The 20826-nt window shown below is 56.2% G+C and overlaps 2 protein-coding genes across 3 annotated transcripts; one reads left to right on the top strand and one right to left on the bottom strand.

Moving 5' to 3' along the window:
- Nucleotides 1-27: 27 nt before the first annotated feature.
- Nucleotides 28-9735, top strand: LOC123017862 (zinc finger protein 135-like). 2 transcript variants are annotated; one of them, XM_044419483.1, is made up of 4 exons: nt 28-87; nt 3637-3763; nt 5115-5228; nt 6230-9735. In XM_044419483.1, exons 1-4 carry the CDS (start codon nt 55-57, stop codon nt 8221-8223), a joined length of 2268 nt encoding a protein of 755 aa, XP_044275418.1. In that variant the 5' UTR covers nt 28-54; the 3' UTR covers nt 8224-9735. The 2 variants fall into 2 exon arrangements, with proteins under 2 accessions (XP_044275418.1, XP_044275417.1); XM_044419482.1 differs by lacking the exon at nt 28-87 and having other exon boundaries at nt 1391-3763.
- Nucleotides 9736-11176: 1441 nt separating this feature from the next.
- LOC123017887 (myb-related transcription factor, partner of profilin-like) lies at nt 11177-17478 on the bottom strand. The gene is made up of 3 exons (XM_044419540.1): nt 15202-17478; nt 13379-13582; nt 11177-12773 (listed from the first exon to the last, which is right to left on the bottom strand). Exons 1-3 carry the CDS (start codon nt 15665-15667, stop codon nt 11794-11796), a joined length of 1650 nt encoding a protein of 549 aa, XP_044275475.1. The 5' UTR covers nt 15668-17478; the 3' UTR covers nt 11177-11793.
- Between the last annotated feature and the right edge of the window lie 3348 nt (nt 17479-20826).

The raw sequence follows: 20826 nt of genomic DNA, 5'->3' as shown, positions 1-20826 counted from the left end.
CCGGGGCGTGCGCCGGGAGGAGCCGCGGCCCAGCCGTGCCGAGAGGCTGCCGGGATGGGCGCCATGGCCGCGGCGGGCAGCCCGGAGGTACGGAGCGCGGCGCCCGCGGGGCTTGGGGCGCGGCGCGTGGGGCTGGGCCGGCGCGGTGGTACAGTCCGCCCGCGCCAGCGAGGGCTGCGCCACCTCCCCTGCCGGCGGAGGAGCGCCTCCGCGCGCTTCCGTAGGGCGCCGGGGTGCCGTCCCGTGCCCGGCTAGGCCGGCAATGGTCCCGCCATCGGATCGCGCCCGTGGCGGGGCACCGCGGCGCTGCGCCCGTTCCACCGGGGAGCCCAGATGGCGCGGCCGCCCGCGAGAGGAGCTGCAGCCCGGCAGGGAGCGCCGCGGGCTCGGGGCTCTCCGGGGAGCGCCGCGGCCGTGGAGCCCCATTCCGTGCCCGGGCGCGCCCCGGATCCAGCCCGGAGTCGGGCGGGCTCCCGGCGGGGGGAGGCGCAGCCCGGCAGAGACGAGAGCGCGCTCCGTCGCGCAAGGCTGGGGACGTTTCTCCCCCGCGTGCGCGGGAGGTGCGTGTTTTCCTGGACGGCTGGTTTCTCGGTGTTGTCGGGAGGGGGTTTGGGAATAGCCGTCGCCTCCGTCGCCCCGAAAGCAAAGCTGGAAGCGGGGCAGTCCGTGCCGCGCAGGATGCCACCCCCTCCGGTTCCCGGAGCCGCTTCTGGGACGCGCATCTGTGCAGGGGGTGCTGGGTTGGCTTCGTGCCCAGGTGGGACTTGGGTGGGGGGCGGGTCGGGGGCTTGGTCTGCGAAGGCACCGGGCGCATCTGCCTCGCTTCGGGAAGCCGGCTCTGGCCAGCCCGGGGCCCGGAGCGGAACCGTTGGAGAACGCACTTCAAGGCTAGAGACGGTTCCAGACCGCGGCTAGATTTTATTTTCCAAAATGCTGAATTGGGCATTGCGGCTGGAATTGTCCGGCATCCTTTGTATGTCGCTGTGCGGGCGCCAGTGCCCAAGACTGGGCCCCTGGCTCCAACACAGGGCACCTTCGTGGCCCAGGAAGGGCTGGTGGATGGGTTGCTTCCTTTCCTTTCTCCAGTGCTGCTGTGTGCCCCCCCAGAGGGCCGCCCGGAATGCAGTGGGCAGCCTAAAGAGATCCAGCACCAAGGCCATCACTGCGCCCCCCCCCCCCCTTTGGCTCCTCATCCTGCCTGATGCAGAGTTTCGGAGAACCCGAGAGCGTGCTTGCTATTTTGTAAACTGCTGGTTGGTCCCCATCAGCCTATTTTCCCTGTTGTGGATTTTGGAATTTTTCTTACAGTCCGCCCTGGCCATCTGTGCTTTGCTTCATCTTTTGAGAATTGCCTGCACGCTGTTCTGAGCTCTGTCCTGGTAGGACATGAACATTCTCATGAAATATTATTTTCATGAAACATGAAAATAATATAAAAATGAGAGGGGCAGAAAATTGGCAGTGTGAGGTTTCGGCATTAAAAAGTGGGCCTTGGGGTTAAAGCAAATGTGCGTTTATCGCAGGCAGTGTTGCTTTTGCAGTGTTGCCTGAAATATCTGGAGTTCAAGGATGTGACCTCCGTCGGCTGTGCTGGCCGGGATAACGGGAGTCGTAGGTCCCAGCTGTGTGAGGGCACCAGCTCTGGGAACTCTGGCCAAGTTATCTTGTAGTTTTGCCTAGAATTTCTTACTGACTCTCACGTTAATTGGTGCTTTTTCTCCCTTAAACATGCCTGGAAAAGTGAGGTTCACGGAAGCAAGTGCAGATTAGGTTCCTTCTAACTTATTTTCCTATTCCTAAAGGGATCACAGAATTCCCATCCCTTAATCCTCCAATGGGAGTAGGTAAAATGGGTATTCTCATTCCCAGCAAGAAAAGTTGCACAGAAAACAGGTACTGGCATATTAGCTGGTGTGATGTACACTAGTTTTGTTTTCTTCATTGCTTGCCTCAGTGCGACGGAGAACAAATTACTACCACTAAGAAACGCAACCCCAGGCTTCTTCCTCAGTTTATAGTAGGACATGGATAATTTCTCTATCTCTTGGTGTAGGAACTTTCAGCTCATGCTAGGCTGCTAGAGGAAATTTCCAGTGATTCTACAAAAGCCGCTGCCTAGCTGAAGGGAAAAAACCTAGTATATTTGAATCCAATTAATTTTTCTTCACATTGGATAAAGATAGTGAGGCTTAATCATGTAGGTTTAGATCCATATAACGTCTTTAATTGGGTTTGGAGGTTTCCAGATCACTTTGGCCTTGAGAAAGGAGGAGAGGCTGCTTTTAAAGGAGGGTCAAATCTCCGAGCACATGGAAGGTACTACCTAGACCATAATTAAGGTTTAATCCATGCAAACAGCAGATGGGGAAGTTGTTTCTAGATCTGGGGTCTCCCACTGTTTGGGACCTGGTGTGTATTTGGGAATTTCGGAAGCCACATAAAGCGTTGGCACCAGCCTTTCGTGCCCATGGTTCTTACCTGCAGCGGCTTCATCAAAAGATTGTTTCATATCTGCTGAAAAGCAGAGCATGTTTCTAGGAAGGGCCTGAAGTGCATTTCAGCCACTAGTGCGATGCAGTCGATGCCTCTTTTACACACATATTTTGCCTCTCTTTGTGGGGAAGTTAATGGCACAGATCTAGCGCTGGGACGGTCTTTAAGATTCGCTGACATGCAGGTTCTGACCAGCTTCGTGGAAATTAACACGTAGAAGGAGAAATCTCTGTGCCATTTTGAGAGCGTATTACAAAACTGGAGGGATAAACTAGAAAGTGGTGGATTAAGGGCGTATAGACATCACAGTAAAATGGAAAGCTGTTTGCATGAAAAGTTCTGGTTTTGTTGAAACTCCTGCATAATTGCTAGGAAGTTGAACGCATTTTCTACAGATCTGTTTATTTAGCATTGAATTTATAATCCGCTTAATCAGTCATCCAGCAGGACTCTCTAAGCAGATATACAAAGCACATGAAAGCAAAACAAGACATGACAATAAAAACAATATACACAACAAAACAATCGACCCATGATAAACAAACACCATCGTAAACACAAACCATGACAATATGCAATGAGTATAGAATATAATGTTTAATGTATACAGTATGCAGCTGAAAGTTGTATGTGTAATAAAACAATGCTTGCATATTTAAACAATGGGGAGGGATTAAATAAAATTTAAAAAAATGTTTAGGACCCTTGCATCAATGGCATTCGAGCCAGCAAATGCGGCTAGAATGTAACTTTGTGGGTTCTGCATTAGGGCCTCCCTAAATTGTGAAGGACTGACAGTTTTTTAATTAAAAGCCTTTCTATCCCATCCCCTACAGAACGTCTTGGGACAGCTTACCATAGACTTGCAAATTGTAGCTTTGTTTCCTCCCTGATATGGCAGGATATTTTTATGGGGAAAGACACAGTTCTTCAGATACAGTCTGAACTCTCACGAATCAAACCTATTGTTTTAGCAAGAACGATGCTCTCCTTTTTTAATGGCATAGCTCTGCAGAAATTCTTTCCACTGGGGCCACGTTTTAAAATCCACAGAGCTTTTCGCTTCCTTGTGGGTGTTGTGAGCTCAGATCAGTTAACAGAATGGCTCTGTCTGCTTGTAAAGTGGATCGTTCCCCGTTTCAGGCACCGGTGAAGTTTGAAGATGTCATTGTTTATTTCCTCAAGGATGAGTGGAAGCTGTTGGAACAGTGGCAGAAGAACCTGTACTGGGAAGTTTTAACAGATAATTATGAGGCTTTAGTCATTACAGGTAAGGCGAAACTTTCTAGACTACAAAAAAGGGACTCCCATAATTACTGCGACTTGGCTTTCTGTGAAGTAGGACTTGCAAATGTCCTTGTGGCCTTTGGTTGGAACCGTGAGTGTCCAGGCTGACGCATCGGAGGAAATGGTTTTCTAGAATGTTGCTTCTGCTGATTGCCAGAATCATCTTCTCGTCTCTTCACCCACGAGCCCTGCTCTTCTTTATGCACTTGCTTCGTTTTACTCATTAGTTGTAAGCCACTGCAGGATCAGAAGAGCTTTGAATAAATAAAAAGAGGATCTCACATGGGAATCTGGGGGAATATGATGGTGGCAGGTTGCAGAAGATGCCAGTGGTGAATAAGTGGGATTTTCAGGATTTGCTCTTATTTATTTATTTACATTTAAAATTTTTCTAGGCTGTCCCTTACTGAAGTCTCGGGACAGTTTACCGATACAAAACAATAAGGCTTTTTCTGAAGGAAGAACTAGAAAGTGGCACTGGAAGGGAGATTGAGGGCAGGCAGAAAAGAGGCCCACTGCCTCCGGCGGGCCTTGTGGAAGATGGCACCCTAAGCCAGGGTTCCTGGGCCCCTGGGCCGCCTCTGAGGGGCTGCAGACATTCAGACACTGTCCAGTCCATGGAGTTGGGAACCAGAGCTCCAGTTCCTGTGCCCCATGCCCTACCCCCGTGCCAGCTTTCTCCAGGGCTGTCACAGAGAGGAAGGCCAAGATCGCTTCTCGCTGATTCCAGAGTGTAGGATACGGAATAACCAGTTCAAGTTGCGACAACGCAGATCCAGGCTGGACATCAGGAGAAGCTTCCTCACTGTCAGAGCAAGATGGCAGTGGAACCGGCTGCCTGGAGAGGTGGGGGCTCTCCCACACTGGGACATTCAAGGGGAAACTGGGCAGCCCTCTGAGTGGGGTGGTGTGATCTGGTGTCCTGCACCAGCAGGGGGTTGGGCTGGATGGCCTCTGTGGCCCCTTCCAGCTCTGCTCTCCTCCGATCCTATGAATGTGTTCTCAGAGAGGGGGATAAACGGACATTTCCTGGGGCAGAGAAGGAAGCAGGCTGCAGGGGTGAAGAGAGTTTTTCCCTGGGGCCTCCCCAGCCCCCTTCTCTCCTTCCATGAAATCTTGTCCGTAAATGGGCAAAAATGCCCGTCTAGCAAAAATGAAGATGGCCTCTGGCACTTCGCCTGCCCTCCGGAGGATAAGCTTATGGGATTGCCATTGTCGCAGTAAGATTGTGCCGTGAGAGAACAGTCCCATGACGCCAGCGTTTTCCTCTTCTCTGTCAAGAACTCGCTTTGTCTGTGACGCTGCGCCACTGAGTTTTCTTTCCGTGTGAGCAGGGCATCCGGTCACCGCATCCGACATCTCGGCATGGGTTGAGCAATGTGAGCACCTGAACGTAAAAGGAACTTGGGAATCCGGAGCTGGTGATTCCGCTGGGGCTCTTTCTGCAGGTAAGGGAAAATTAGAAACGGCAAGAGGTCTGTGCGGGGGTGTCCGGGGGAATCACTTCAGACCTATGCAAACACCACAGAAGAAGAAACTTGTGGCTGAATATTATAATTGCTGGAGTCTGTATTCTCTCCAAGGGACACAGTGGCTTCTTAGTGGTGGCCCCCAATTACAGAAGCAGCTCCACCCTGAAGCCCACCTAGTGCCAATGCTGCTCTCATTTGTTCCAGGTTAAGAACTGTTCTCTTGTGCTGGGTCATTTTATCCACCCTTAATAGTAATATATTAGGTCTGTGTTGGGGTATTGCGTTAGCTGACTAACAGGTCTTATGTCTTAATTTATTTTAGTCATCATAGTTGTTAAATTTGTTTTTGAAAACTGTTTTTTAAACCATACAGTGTAATTCTAATGATATTTCACCCTTGTTCGAATGTTTATATTGTGCACTTACTGTATTCTCAGTGCTATTGTAATTCACCCAGAGAGCATCTGCTATTGGCAGGTATACAAGTAGAATAATAGCAATAATAACCGTAATAATAAATGCTTTTATTGTAGTATCTTCACTCTTAATCCAACTAAATTCTCACTTTCAGACTAGGACCACACGGGTGTTTGGCTAAGACAAGCGCTCCCAAAAGGTGCTTCAGAGACACGCGTTATATCTTAATGCTGTGTTGCCCAGACGAGTATCTTTCAGATATGTTAGACTGCAGCCGACAGTCACGCTGGCTCAGAGTCGCAGTCCTCACACATCTGGAAGGCTCAGACTTGAGAACTGTGCTTTAACCGTCTCCCTCGGTGATGGACTTGTGGAAGGAAGCCAGGTCCTCTCCACCACTTTCTGAAATTAACCTTCCCAGAATGATGTTTTAATTAAAACATTACGGGGCCGCACGTACTCCTGCGAGAAGGCCCTTCCCTCCCACTGCTCCATCCCCTTGTATACCTTTGCGCCGGCCCGTTCCTTTGAGATAACTGCAGATTATCTCATTGTTCCAGCAAACGGCCAATGCAGAGAGATTTGGGGCAAAAAACAGGCCGAGCGGGAAGGACCGCCCCCAGCGATCCAGGGAGGCACGGGCCGAACGGAGCCTTGGCACTTGCCACGAAGCCCCCCGAGAGACGAGCCGTTTCCACGGGCTGGGAGTCAAGCGGGCGGGCCGGTGCTGGCAGGCTCCCGGGGGGCCAGCGCAGCACCGAAATGCTACAGATGCAGAGAGTGCGGCAAGAGGTTCCGACTGGAGAAGCTGCTGCAAATTCACCAGGAGGTCAGCCGGAAGAAGGGGTCCTTTCCTTGCCCTAAATGTGGGGTGTGCCTTCCCAGCCCCTCGCATCTGCTGAGGCACCAGAGGACCCACTGGTCCCCGTGGGGGAAGGAGAACTGGCTGGGCGTGCCGTGCGGGGCCCAGGCGCCGGAGGTGTTGCACCCCTGTGCGGCCTGCGGGAGGCGCTTCGGTGGGTTCCTTGCCCTCCTCCAGCACCAGAAGGACCACGACGAGGCCCAGCCCTGGCCCTGCCGGCAGTGCGGCGACGTCTTCATGTACCGGAGCGAGCTGCTCATCCACGAGGAGGGGCACCTGGAGGAGGCGCTGCGCCTGCGGGCCGGATGTGTCGGGAACTGCATCTGCCAGTGCTCGCTCCTGCTGCACTTCTCGTCCCGCGGCGGGGGGCGCGGCGGGGACCCCAAGCCCGGCCCGCGGGAAGCGCCCGGCCCCGAGGAGGAGGAGGAGTCCTTCTTGTGTGCGCAGTGCGGGCTGCTGTTCAAGCTGGAGATCAGCCTGAAGGTGCATTTCCGGTACTGCCACGAGGAGGTGCCGCCAAAACGCGAGTCAAATCGCGGCCCGCATTCCACGCCCCCGTGGCCTGGCGGGGGCCACGCGGAACACCAGGGCAGCCGGCCGCTCCTTGGGGGCGGCCAGGGTGACGCCGGCCGTCCCCGGCCTCCCTCGCCACCCGCCGCCCCGCACGTGTGTGCCGTCTGCGGCAAGAGCTTTGTCTTCCAGTCCACGCTGCGCAAGCATCAGCGGAAGCACCGAGCGGGGAAGCCGGGGGCCGTCCCCCAGCAGGACGCCAGCCCGGGCCGCGTGGGCAGCTCGGGGGGCCCGAAGTCCGTGTGCGTGACCAAGAGGCTGCTCAAGTGCCAGGAGTGCGGGGACAAGTTTGTGTACAAGTGGCAGCTGGCCGCGCACCTGAAGGGCCACGGCGAGGAGGGCAGCTACGACTGCCCCTACTGTGGGAAGAATTTTGGGTGCGTGAGCAGTCTTTGGAAGCACCATCAAATACACCTGGAGGAGGCCGCATGTAGGAACGGCCCATCGCGAACGTGCGCCGGTGCGCTCGCCGGGAACCGGCAGTCACACGCCCTGGAGCAGCTTTACCACTGCGAGTGTGGGAAGAGCTTCGCCCGGCGCTACCTGCCCATCCACCGGGCCTTCCACGCCGGCGTGCGGTACAGGTGCCTCCTGTGCGGGAAGGTGTGCAACTTCCGCGGGGCGGCGGCCTCGCATTGCAAGAGCCACAAGGATCTCTCCCCGTGTCCCAAGTGCGCGGAAACAGGCGCCTCGGGGCCGTGCTGCTGCATGATCGAGAGGATCTGTGTCGCACCGGGGCCGCACGGGCGGGAGGGACTGGGCCCGCCTGGCGTGGGGCTGTCTCCCAGGCACCTCTACCCAAAGCACGGGGAGCAGCTCCCCTCCAGAAGTGGTCGTGGCTTCAAGGAACAGCCCCCCACGGGGAAGCAGGGCGCCCGGCCAGCGCATCCCAGGGCGCAGCGCCGGAAGCCGGAGCGTCGTCCGGCCTTCCGACCGAGCCCCGCAAAGCCTTACAAGTGCAAAGACTGTGGAAAGGCGTTTGCCCACTTCGGTTGGCTGACCGTGCACCGCAGGGCGCACACGGGCGAGCACCCCTTTCAGTGCGCCGAATGTGGGAAGACCTTTGGCCACCGGGGCTACCTGGACCTGCACTGGAAAATACATGCCAGGGAGGGTGTTTGACGGCTTCGGGAGGCCGTGACGGCGCTGCTCCCTGGCGGACGCGGGGGAGGCTGGGTGCCGTGATGGAGCCGAGCCGGGCTGGCTTCCCCGTGGAGATGGCGGGCGAGGTGGGAAGGGGCTCGCAGGACTTGGACCGTCTCCAGAGGCCTTCTCCATCTCGTCGGTGGCTTTCTTTACATAGCTTTTAACCCGTGCCTCTCTTGCCACCAAAAGCCGTCATTGCTGCCCACTTTCTCAGTCTTGCCTCTAGAAAAAGCCCCCTCTGGTCTCAGAACACGTAAGCTGGGATGTGGAGATGTTTACACAGGCGCATTGAGCACCCAAGGCACCTTTTAGGGGCGCCAGTGTCCGCTAGCGTGTCTTCTTGGCTGCTGGCAGGAGTTCTCATTAAAGTTCTTTTGAACTGGGAGATGCAGAAACTTTAGTTTCTGGAAGAGAAGTATGCCTTTTTTCCAGTATTCTGAAAAGGGCAGTGTCTTAAGTCTGATCTAATTTCATCCTGCCCAGAATATATGGGGAAATGCATCAAAGGTCTGGCATCCTTTGATAAATAGCCAAAACATTTGTTCTTGGTTTAGCTGCCACGGCTCCAGCGAGAGAAGCACCGTTGACACTTTATTCTGGGTATTTAATGGGGAACGGAGGCTGGATCGATGCCTTGAGGCTTCTCCTGTGCCATTACTTGAATAGTTTGGAGCACCCCGATTTAACATGGTGCGCCGCATGGCTCCGTGGCGCACTGAATTGTTCTCCCGCTGCACATCAGTGCAAAGGCATGCGGAACGTGTTTCCGCTGTGTTAAAAGTGCTTAGTTTTTTCGTAACTGAGGCAAGTTGACTTGATTTTTTTAAACACGCCCTCCCCACCCGCGCTTGGCCACAGTGAGCAGGTGGGCTTTGGCTGGATTCAGCGGGGTCTTAGGGTTTATTTATGGGGCTTCATCAGCCGCTCTGCAGGAGGGGCTTGGCACAACACTGGCACCAGCGGGTTTGGGGGCATCCCTCCTGTCCCCAGGGTCCAGATACCTCATTCTTTAAAAATTGGATCACACCGTTTAAAAAACAAACATGCTACTGATTTAGGGACATGAAGATTTTTTTTCTTGACAGACACCTAAAAGTTTCCTTTCTGTTATGAAAGAGCGACTGATGGGGTTGTATAGTTTGAAGTCCTGGACTCATATGCCCCTCTGTCCTTTTCTATAAAAAATCCAAAAGTTTAAGGAGAAAGGAACCATAGGAAATACACTATGTCTGTTACACACCTGAAGCGATCAAAATACTGATCTCGGAAGCTGATTTTAAACATGCTTGTTCAGAGAAGAGCCAGCTGTACAAGAGTGACTTTTTGCGAGCAAGTAATTGAATGGAAAGAACAGGAGAGTCTTAGCTGTGAAAAGTCACACTTGAGAATAGTGGCTCATGTTTTTGTAATGCTTGCTATAAAAATGTTATTAAACATTTATTTTGGGATTGTCCCCTTTTCGGCCTGAAAAGTGGGCATTTGTATACATGTGCTTAGTTCCAAGGACAAAATGATCAGGGTGGTTGGCGAATTGGGGAAATCCTGCACGCGTGTTGATCCCGTGGCCAATTCAAGGATTTTTATTTCCCAGAAACTGCCCAGAATGTGAATGGCGGGTTTTGTGCTATTCTTGTACTCAGAACAGGGGCACAAGCCATGCATCTTGGTTGTTTGGACTGGGAGGCCAAAGGATAGCACTGTTTTGGGGGGTGGGGGGAAATCCGGAGGGACAGAGCCCCAGGGACTCCCCAGCATGTGTCCCGTCTCCCTAGTTCTTGGTCGTGACATGACACCCCTCACTTATTAGCTTAACATGAACTCCCGCCTAACCCACCACACAGGGAAATGGTGAGGAGGAAATGGAGGGCGCGTTCTATAAGCCACTTGGTGTTTCTAGCAGCAGAAAAGGTGGGATTTCAGTAAAACTAGCTGAATTCATGGGGTCAGGGTCATCCCCCCCCCACCCCCCACTGGAAATCCACCTCTTTTTTCTTGTCCGTTTCCTGAGAGGGTGAAAAAGGGCAGGCACAAGGTGCAAATTGCATCCAGAACCCGTTGGCGAAACATTTGTCTCCCTTTGGGGCAAACGTATGACCCACCAAGCCCAACATGGCCCACCAGGAACACCAGTTGGCCTCCAGTTCTTGCCAGCTGGCCAGGACCGTGAAAATGGAGGCTTTCTGGGGGTCCGTCCCTCTCAGGCCAGAATATTCCGAAGGGGCAGCTCTCGCTGCCACGGATCATGCATTCAAGGCATCGTGGTGGGGTGGCCAGGTGGGAGAGCGGGGCCCAGTGACCTCAGCTGTGGCGCTGGGCTGCTCAGCTCGCGTAAACCCGTAATCGCCTTCCTGGGAAGCCTCAAGACAAAGCAAGCCAGGTTCTGGCAGTTCTCATCTGGCACGTCCAGACGACACCAAGCTGGGCAAGGTTGAGCTATCCCATCTACTGTTCTCACAGTGCCCATGTTCCCCAGGGCAGGCACGCTGCCTCTGCTGCTGGAGGGATCACGGAGCCAGCAGGACGTGCGTCCGTGGAGGGCCTCCTCCTCCATGAGTTTCCCTGATCCATCCAGGCCGGTCGCCCTCACTCCCATCTTGCAGGAACCATTTCCACCACGTGGACAAAGGGAGAACCCTCCGAAGGAAACGCTTGGAGACAAATGCAGGAAACGCACACTGTCGTCCCGGCTGGCTGAGAGTACGTGCCACATCTGGTTCTTTGGCATAACTGAGCCGCACACAGGTGTGGGATGCACCTGTGGCGATCGGAGAGGTACGCTAGGTGTGGATCCCCCCCCTCCCCCGGTGAACTCCGCGCTCAAACCGAGAAGGGGAGGTTTGGGCAGGTTACTGTCAAAAGGCACCCCAGCATCCAACACAAGCTGGTTTCCATCTTTCCACACAACTGAAATCCACATGCCGTTAGCCTGTTGGTTTTTAAAAACACTTTATGGAGATATATGCAAATTAGTCCACCGAACGAGTTGCAGAAAATGCTCGAATGACAGCAAGCAAGAGCGGCTCCATGCCCCCTGCCCGCCAGGCAGCCACCCTCCTTGCATGTACCAGAACACACACACACATTTCCACATCGACACAAGCGTTTCCCGCGGCTCTGCCACCTTGCGCTTTTGCCAGCCGCGCGACGACGGCAGACCTGGATGGCACGAACCGGCCCCGAGCACTAACCCAGGCAGGACCTGAGGGGTGGTCCCCACCCACAAACAAAACCCTTGGGATGCACACAAGAAAGCAACGTCACGGGAGGAACGTCCTGCAGGGAGGCTGGGCAACTCGGTGGCTTTGCTGCAGCCGTTCCCCGCGGCACCAGGCCAAGGATTAGCGCTCGATCACTCACCCCCCGTCCCAGGTCCCAAACCCTCACGCTCCCAAACATCCCCGCTCTTACACAGCACGCAGTAAGCTCTAGGCAGACACACACGGGCAGGCAGCCTCTCGCGGGGCCTCCCGCACCGCACACGTGGATCCGGGGCCCCGTCCGACCGCCTGCGCCCACGTTCGGCCTCCGGGAGCACCGTGCCAGCTCCTAGCTGCTGGCCACGCACATCCTTCTGTGTCTGGAGGAGCCGCGGGGGCGGCCCCTTCCCCGGCGGAAGGCGCCGGGGGGGCCGCGGGCCGCCCCGGGCAGCTGTCCCCGGCCAGCGCTGGCCGGGGGGTACCCGGCGAGGGCCCCATCAGTCTGGAGAGGGAAGTAGAGCGGGGTGGGCTCGGGCGGCGTCTCCGCGGCCTGCGGGGCGGTCTGCGAGGCCCGCTCCTGCCGGCTGGCGCGCTCCTGCCGGCTGGCGGCCCGCTCTTGCCGCAGCTGGCGCAGCTCGTCCCGGATGTCGGTGAGGACGCACAGCAGCCGCAGCTGCAGCTCCCTGTCCCGGGCCCGCTCGTCCCGCTGCTGGGCCCGCTCCACCTGCCACATGGCCAGCTCCTGGTGGTACAGCTGCCCCCACTGGTCCTCCAGGTCCATCAGGCGGTGGAGATTAGTCCTCCAGGCGTCACGGTCGCCCTCCCGCTGGCGGGAGCACCCTGTGCCCCGCGGCAGGGGCGGCGGGGGCGGGCCCGGCTCCGCCGGGGGCGAGGCGGAGGCCGGCGGGGACTCCTCGGCGAGGGCCCCGGCGGTGAGCGGGGAGCCGGACTGCCGCTCCTCCTGCTTCTCCCACAGGGGCCCCATCAGTCCCCGCGGCAGGCAGCCCAGCTCGGCACGCTGGCTGGCCGCCTCGTCCTCCTCCGGCCGAGCGGGGTTCAGCACTCTGCCCGGGGGCGCGGCGTGGCCGAGGGCGTCCTCCGGCAGGGAGGTCGCCGACCCGTGCGAGTCGCATCGGCGCATGAGCGCAGCGTGCCGCCCGGGCCCCCTCGTGTCCTCCTCAGCAGAGAGCTGGCACTCGAGTCCCCGGCCGTCCGGCTCCCGGCCTCCTTGCTCCTCCTCCTCCTCCTCCTCGGACGCCAGGGACTCGTTCCTTAACGGCGGGGAGACGGCTGGCATTTCCGGCGTCCGCAGCTCTGGTCCCGAATCGGCTGCAGCAGGAAAGACGGCAAGAGGGAAAACTGGTCAATCCGGGCCTCTCGCTCACGCCCACACCCATGACAGACACGCCCCGTGTCCTATCACGTCGGGCTTGGCTTTGCCGGAAGGACCAATCACTGATTCCCCTGTGGCAGCAGCCATGGTCAGACGGCCAGGTCGGCACTTCCAGAGATCAGACAAGACGGGTGGCTCTTCTCCCATCTCCTGGCTTCCAGCCAGGCCAGCCTTCTCCACCCTGGGGATCTCCGGACCGGGGGGGGGGGGGCAACCTCCTGAGTCCCCCATCGGGAGGTCCCCGGGCAGGAGGGGGCTGCCCTAGTGGAAGGGCAGGGCTGCTGCCAAGAACGTCCTTCCCCAGCTCCATCCCATGGGGCGTGTCGACCGCAAGGACATTGTTTCCTGACCACTGGACCGTGCCCCCCGCAGCACCTCCCCGACATGGAATCTGGGCTGAGAGAGCTTTAATGCTGCTGGTCCAGGCAGGCCTGAACTGGAAGGACCAACACTCTGACTTGGCGGGTGGCCCTTCGTGAAGGAACCAGTGGTTCCCGGAGGACGGGGCTCTGGCGGGGTCGGGGGCACCTCCGGCCCTTACCTGAACTGCTCTGCCCTTCGCCTCGGCTGTAGTCGCAGAGCAGGGAGGGCTCGGGGCTCTGGACGGTGCGACGTGGCTCCAGGGAGCCCTCCATGTCCGGCGACGAGGACGGCTGCCCGTTCGTATCAATGTAAATGCTGGCATGGCTCGGGCCCGGCTTCATGGCCAGGAACGACGGCTTTGACGCGCCGGGGAAGAAGATTTCTGCAAGGCAAGAGAATGGCCGGCTGCGGGGAATGGAAACACGGCTGCCACCTGTGAACCCAAGGCCGCACCTTTCGACGGGACAGAGGCCCACGAGCAGCAGCAGCAGCGGGGGTAGGCGCCTTCCCCGGCTGACTCGCCACGCATCCCTCACGGGCAAGCCTGCCCAGGGAACAAACCCTTTTTGGCGATACTTGTGGCAACTAGAGAGGGCCAGAGCAAATATTTAAGCAACGGCGTGATCCGCTGCAGACTTGACGTTCGAAGGATCCTACAGAGGGCAAGAGGAACATGAAGCGAGGAACGCCCAGACAGCTCGTTTGGGCACCTGAAAGGTTTCCGCTCCCCACTCACAAGGAGAGGGAGCCGAGATCCCACCCGGCTTCTTCATAAGGTATAATTCTGCATCCCACTTGAAGAATCCATATTAGGGTGCAGACCAGCGCACAATTTTATTTTCTTAGCCGTTCTGCCCAGTGGTCAACAGTTCTCCGTTCGGCACAGCCGAGGGGGGATCAAAGGCGCATCTCGGCTCTGGAAGGAAATTCTGAGTCCATCCTTGTGCTGCGATGCCACTGAAAGGTTCAGTACCCAAAGGGCAAATATCTACATGCGTGATACCGTGCTGGCTTTATATGAGAATTTTCCCATCCTTCCAATGCACAGGGTTACCTAGAAGGCTAAAACACGCCAGTGCTATTCCTATGGGGAAGCGTTTTGGGTGAATTCTTTTTCCATAGTGGACAAATTAGCAATTGGGAAAAATTGTTGATAAGAATTTGACCCGTGTGAAGCACATGATTTAAGTAAAAGAACAACAAAGTAAAATCACTATTTAAACTAATATTATTATTCAGCTTGGATTTACATATTAAATTAGTTATGCCGTGAGGCAGTTTCGAAATAACTTCCAGATCTGTGTGTGGTGGATGCTGCAAGATATTTAAATACCCCCATAAGGATTTATGCTGGGATAAAGCAAAACTAGCCAGAAATAAGAAATGGGGAAACGAAGCCAAGCAGTACAGCAGGACCATTCAAACTGGCTGTTTTTAGACCAAAAAACCCACTGTATTAGGTTTGGGGCTTTTTTCTGTCTAAAAATTCATAGGATTGCACTGTTCATAACCAGAGCGGGCTGTCTGAATTTTCTTTCCCATGCACCAAAATGTCTTGGGCCTGACCTGAATAAATAAATAAAGGAAAAACAAGACTTTGCGCTCTTGTACAGCAGCTCTCTCTTTGGTGAGATTCTGCACTGACGAGCAAGTCTGGCCAGCAGGGTCCCCACCGCCCGTGCATTTCCGGTGACTCGGGGCCAAAAGAGGCAGGGCTTTTAATGCCGACGGTGGATGCAGGGAGATGGAGCCAGACTGCTGCTCCTCCAGCTAGACTCGAAATGAAGAAGAAAAGCTGCCACTCTTAGACAGGGATTTTAAGTAGGGCCCGGTTTGGCCGTGGGGGCCCGTGGATGGTCACAGGAGGAGCAAGGCCTAGGGGAGAAAGGAACCCTCCCCATTCCCGTGGGGCGATCCCATTCGATCGCCATCCTCACGCAGAGCCGAAATGGCAGGGCATTTCAAAACCGGCCCATGGGGCCCCCAGAGGCAGGGACTCACCTGGGTCCAAGACAATTTCGGGCTCCGCATCGTGGGTAGGCTGCAGGAAGGTTGAGGCCACCATCTTCTCCAGAGGTGTGAGCCGTGGCTTGTGGGGTGGCCCAGGCCGCTGCACGGGGAGGGGCTTCTTGGCCGTGATCTTCTTCTTGACGTCCAGCCTCAAGTCCCGCCATTTGTGCTTCAGGTCATCGATGGAGCGCTCAGTGTAGCCGAGGAAATTGACCCTGTTCTGGATCTGCGTCCAGAGCTGCTTCCGCCGGATGGGGTGAGCCCGGAAGGACTCGGACCCGTACAGGGCGCTGAAGTGCCGGACGACGTTCCAGACCAGCGTTTCTGTCTCGTCGTTGGAGAAGTTGGCTTTCCGCTTGCGACCGGTCGCATTGGCCGGGGAGGCCGCCGCAGAAGTAGAGGGGGGACAGTCAAACCGTGCTCCCCATCTGTCTGTCTCAGCTGCGGAGGAAAACATTGGATTCCACGGGCCGGGAGGAAAGGGTGGAAGCAGACGCCCCGACAGCCAGTCATTCAGCCGTTGCGGCACCGGCACCGGCTGACTGTCCCCAGTCCGGGGCACGAACCCACGTTATGCCTCCAGCGGTGCTAGCGCAGGACAGACCAAAGACGCGTCCCAGTCATGCAGGCACATACAGAGGACACCTGGAAGAGGAGGCAAGAAGATGGCTGGGGGGGGGGACACGCCTGCCTCTCTGAATGGCACAGCAGTGGCAGACGGGCCGCTTTGAGGACCAAACGCAGAAGGGCTGGATTTCACACCCACCCGCACATTTCAGCTTAACGCTCTTACTAACAACGCTGTGGAAGCGTTGGCGCCCTTCAGAAAGGGAAAACCTGGCACTAAGGCTGGGAAACCACCCAAAAACTGCTGGGCAGAGGAAAGGGGGTGGAGCCAGGAAAGGGGAGTGGCCACCTGGGTACAGAGGCCAGCTGGGCAGGTCTTTGAGAAGTTCCTCTCCTGCAGCTTCCGTTCCTGGAGGGTTTTATCATCCATGACCCTGGATGGGTTTTAACTCCTGAAAGCAATGCCTTCAAAAAACGGAGGAACTGATTCCAGTCTTAAAACAGTATTGTGAGCACACTAGAACTAAAGAAGTTTAAGTATCGCAACCCTAGGAGTGTATGCGGAGAATTATATCAGCCATTCCTGGACGTTTTATCAAAGGGACCCACAAGTAACCTATGATGTGTAGAAGCAAAAATTGGGAGCGACCGTACGCCTCTTCCATCCCACCGGCCTCCGAACACACCCAGCCCACCCTCTTTACACTGCATTTATACCCTGCCTTCCCTCCTCTGGCAAGGAATCCAAAGCAGCATACAAGTTTATCCTCCTCTCCATTTTATCCTCACAGCAACCCTGCAAGGGAGGTCCGTGACTGGCCCAAAGTCCCCCCAGTAAAAAGGCATATTTTTACTTCAGTAACTCCAAGCAGAAGGAATATGTGAGATTCAAAAAGCACATTCACACAGACACCACGGCAAACGATGGATACTGCGTGACCTTGTTCTTGTTGCGCACTGAGAATCCTCATGCGTTAAACACAAATGAGTAATTTCCCTCCGTCCAACTATTTCGTACAAGCGAGCTGGAATGTGAAGGAGAACATTTTGCAAAGCCAAACGGAAAGCGCCACCATGACTTGCAGCTTCCACAACTATTTTCTGGGAATGACTGTAAGTTAGGACAAAACTGGAAGTGAGGGTACAAATGTTTGATTTGCCTTGTGACACCATCTGATCAGCCTTCCTGACACTGGAGTGTAGCCCATGCCGAGTGAGGGCAAAGCTTCCAACCCTCACTCTGAGTTAGCTTCATGACATCACCATGTGGCAAAGTCTGATTGGCAAGGAAAAGTCCTTGGTGCTCTTTCATTTCTGAGATGCTGGCAAAGCAGTGGGTGGGCAAGGAAGAGAACCACGGAATAGAAGAGGTATTCTAGGGAAAGGTTTTGGAAATTTTCGGCTGAAGGCAACTATTTGGGGACCCCTTTCGGGGGCTGGGAGGCGACCCCAGCTGTTCCAAAAACAATGCTTCTTAGACTTTTCTGTGAGGTCAGATGAGAAAAGGACATTCCTAAACAGTTTCCTGGCTCCAGAGAGACACCACAGACAACATAAAAGCATTAAACTGCATTTCTGACTTCATTCTCCATTTTGCAGGGTTTCATCAGACCACTAGGCTGCCGTCCCCCGGCCTGGTGCCCCCCCCCCCCCGATGCATTAGACTACAACTCCCAGCTTGCACAATGCAAACAGATCCGATCTGCAACCCTAATAAAGCAAAACGATGGTACGCTTCAGGATCTCGCTGGCACTTGCTCCAGGCGAACCATCTGGGCCAGAGGGTAGCGCACAAGACTCCCAGCCCTGGACTGGCCCCCCCCCCCCAGCATCTTGTTCACGCAGAGGCTAATCGATTGCCCAAGGGAAGCCCACAAGCAGGCCAGGAGTGTGACAGCGCCTTCAAGCCCATGTTCCCCAGCAACTGGGGTGTCTCTGGTACTAGAGGTGGCATTTAGCCATCAAGTCTAGCAGTCAGTTTGCTTTTGCCACACTGGAGACCCTTTTGCACCCCGTAACTCAACAATCCAAGGTACAGCCCTTTCCTCGTGGCCATACCAGGGCTTTGGCCTACCTTACCCATCAGCCCCAGTCAGCAAAGTCAGTGATGAGGGATTGGGGGAATTGTAGGACAAAGCCTCTGGAAGGTCTTAAGCGGCAAGCTTCCAATTTCCAGGACAAGTTCCCTTCGTTCTGCCCTCAGAGTCACGAACGCACGTTGGACTGTGTGCCAGGGACCGTGTGGCTTGGGAGACACGGTGCGGCCGTGGGCGAGTCGGACCGTTTGCATGCGCTAGGCTTCAAATCAGGTTCTCACACTGTGTAACAAGCGCAGAAAATCAAAACGGGGGCATTTGCAATCCCAGTGGCTGTTCTGGGTAACAACACACACACATACACAGTGTGAAGTTGCTTCAAACCAAATCAGGGTTTAAACAAAATCTTCTGCCAAAGACCTTTCAGCAGCTCTTTGCCATCCTGAGCCGTTTTGGCTGACCGTGCCTGCTAGTGCAAGGTGAAAAAAGGGGTTCCTCTGAATGAACCCTAATTCCACAAAGATTTGCAAGAACCTTTCACCAGGCTGGGGAAACAAAACATGGGAGAAGGGAAGGCTCAGGTCAGATCCAAAAGATCGCCCAGGCATGGCATCCACCTGGTCGAAGGTTTAGCTGCAGCTGCCGCCAGGATGAAGTCTTGCAGGCTGAACGAATTGGATCTTTCGAGTTGTCAATGAAAATGTTGACCCAGCTCTGAAAGCACGCTCTGAAAAAGGGCAAACTCTCATTAGGAAAGGATTTGAAAATAAACCTGCCAAGATTGTACTGATTTTTGGTGTAACTGTGCTTAGAATATTGTGTGCTCTTGTTCTCCTTGTACCTGAAAAGGACGTTACTGAGCTGGGAAAAGGCAGAGATGGTCATCTTGAAGGGGTTGTGGCAGCTGAGATCGTTTAGCTTAAGAAAAAGGCGAGCAAAGGGTGGCAGGGTGAGCGGGGGGAGACAACCCGTGGGAGATCTGGGACTGATGAACGGAAGCCCTCTTCACCCCATGCATGGTGAGACTATGGAATCCAGTCCCACAAAATGTAAGGGCGGCAGCCAATTTGGATGGCTTTACAAGTGGACTGGTCAAATTGAAGCAGCTCTCCCGGGTTGCTTGGCCGAATGGCTCTATGCAAGCTCCCACAGCAGAGGAAGGATGCCCATGTCTGCCAGATGCTGGGGAACATGGGCAGGAGGGTCCAGTTCCACTCAAGTTCTGCTAATGGGTTTTCCGTGGGGGCATCCGGTTGACTTCTGCATGAACTGGACGCTTGACTGGATGGACCTTTGATCTGACCCAACAGCAGATTCGATCTGATGTAGCTACTGGCACTCAAGCTTTCTGCACAGAAAGCACCCCCCCCGCCCCAAAATCAGAGCTTTTACTTTTGCATTACAATCCCGCTGCTTGTAAAAGCTGCGAACAGGTTCCAGTTTCCGCCTGGGTGCAAAGTAACTCCTGACTTCATTCTCACTGATATGAGAAATATTATGCATTATTTCCTAATGGAACGGTGAAGCGTTTTACTTGCTTGGATGGGTCACAGAACTGGCAAAACTAATGCCGTAATGAGCCGCCTCTTTGTCACTCTGACCACCGGCATCGCCTGTGTGGTTAAAGCACATTAAAAGGAAACCCCCAAACAGGGACGGCTCTCGCGAGGAGCAGGCTTGCCGCTTCTGCACAAACCGCACCGCAGCGCAAGGGAGTTTTCTCGTAGAAAACCGCAAGCCGTGTGCCCGAGAGCCACACTGCTTCTGTGCCCCAAGGGAAACCAAGGACCCCCCGCATCCACGGCCGTCGGGGGGTGGGGGGCTTTGTTTCCAGCTCCATAGAATCACCACAGTCACCTGCTGCTGCAGAAAATGGACACTTGCGGGGGGGACATGGTGGGCAGCTGGCAGGTCAACACAGAGCCCCCAAAGTGCCCAGCCTGTGATTATAAAAACTGCCCGCTTGCGGGGGCTCGCAGTGCCCCCTTCGAGGGATCCACGGCGTTTGTGCCAAACCCGGACCACTGGGGCGTGATTGGGTCCGTATCAGAGGGAACAGGGATTGGGTGGTGGGGCAGGGCTGGGGCAGGGCTGCTCAACAGGTAGGCTAGCGTGATTGCGTGCGGGAGGAGCGTCCTGCCTGGGCGCAGACACGTGTGAACGCGTGCCAGCGCGCGGCCGAATCGCCCGTGGCCTGGCCAGTGAGGAGGGGCAGGAATGACCTCCTGGGCCGGTCTCCGCGAGCGAGCGCTTGCGCTGGCGCCCTGGCGCACGCCGCCCCCCCGCAGCCACGCTGCTAGGCAAGGGTCTCTCAGACGCGTGTCCATCGCCCTTCGTGCGCGAAAGGGGGGAACGGAAGCCAAGACGGGGGCCCCCTCGATCCCGCGCACTTCCCGGGCGTGCCGCGTCCTGGAGAGGAGGGAACGCGCTCCCATGGCGAGAGGGCGCTCCGTCTCTTTCCGCATGCGCGCAATCCTCCGCGGCTGCTCTGCCCGTGCTCGTGCTTGCTTTTAATTCGGATTAAGGCCACTCAACCCTGCGAGAAGGCGGGCGGGCGGGCGGACCTGGGGCCCGTCTGCCTCCCGGGTGGCCGGTGGCCTGGCGACCCCCAAAGGTCCCCCGCCCGCGCCAGCCGCGGCCAGCGAAGGACAATAGGCGCCGCGCCGCTTAGCTCTGCGCGCGGGGCGGGGGGCTGTTTACAACTCGGCGTGGAAGTGGCTGCGCGCGGGGCGCGATCCGGATCCGGATCCGCAGGCGACGCAGGCGAGACCGAGCGGGCGCGCGACGCCGCTTCCGAGGGAAGGCTGGGGGGAGGGCGCAGTCGCGCGTACGAACCCGACGCCGCTGGAATCCAGCCCGGCTTGCGGCCGATCGGAGCATCCCGGGCGCCCCGAAACTCCTCGGCGCCGCGAAGGCCGCGGTCCCGGGCGCGCCGTCCCGCCGCACGGCGCCCCCCTCGCTCCCGCGCACAGGCGCCGGCGCAGCGGCCTGCAGGGCGCCCGGGGGCGAGCGG

Source organism: Varanus komodoensis, unplaced genomic scaffold (genome assembly GCF_004798865.1).
Source record: "Varanus komodoensis strain SLA01 unplaced genomic scaffold, ASM479886v1 scaffold104, whole genome shotgun sequence".
NCBI classification, from domain to species: domain Eukaryota; kingdom Metazoa; phylum Chordata; class Lepidosauria; order Squamata; family Varanidae; genus Varanus; species Varanus komodoensis.
Note: the sequence above shows the minus strand (reverse complement) of the source record. Positions and strands in the feature narration are given on the sequence as shown.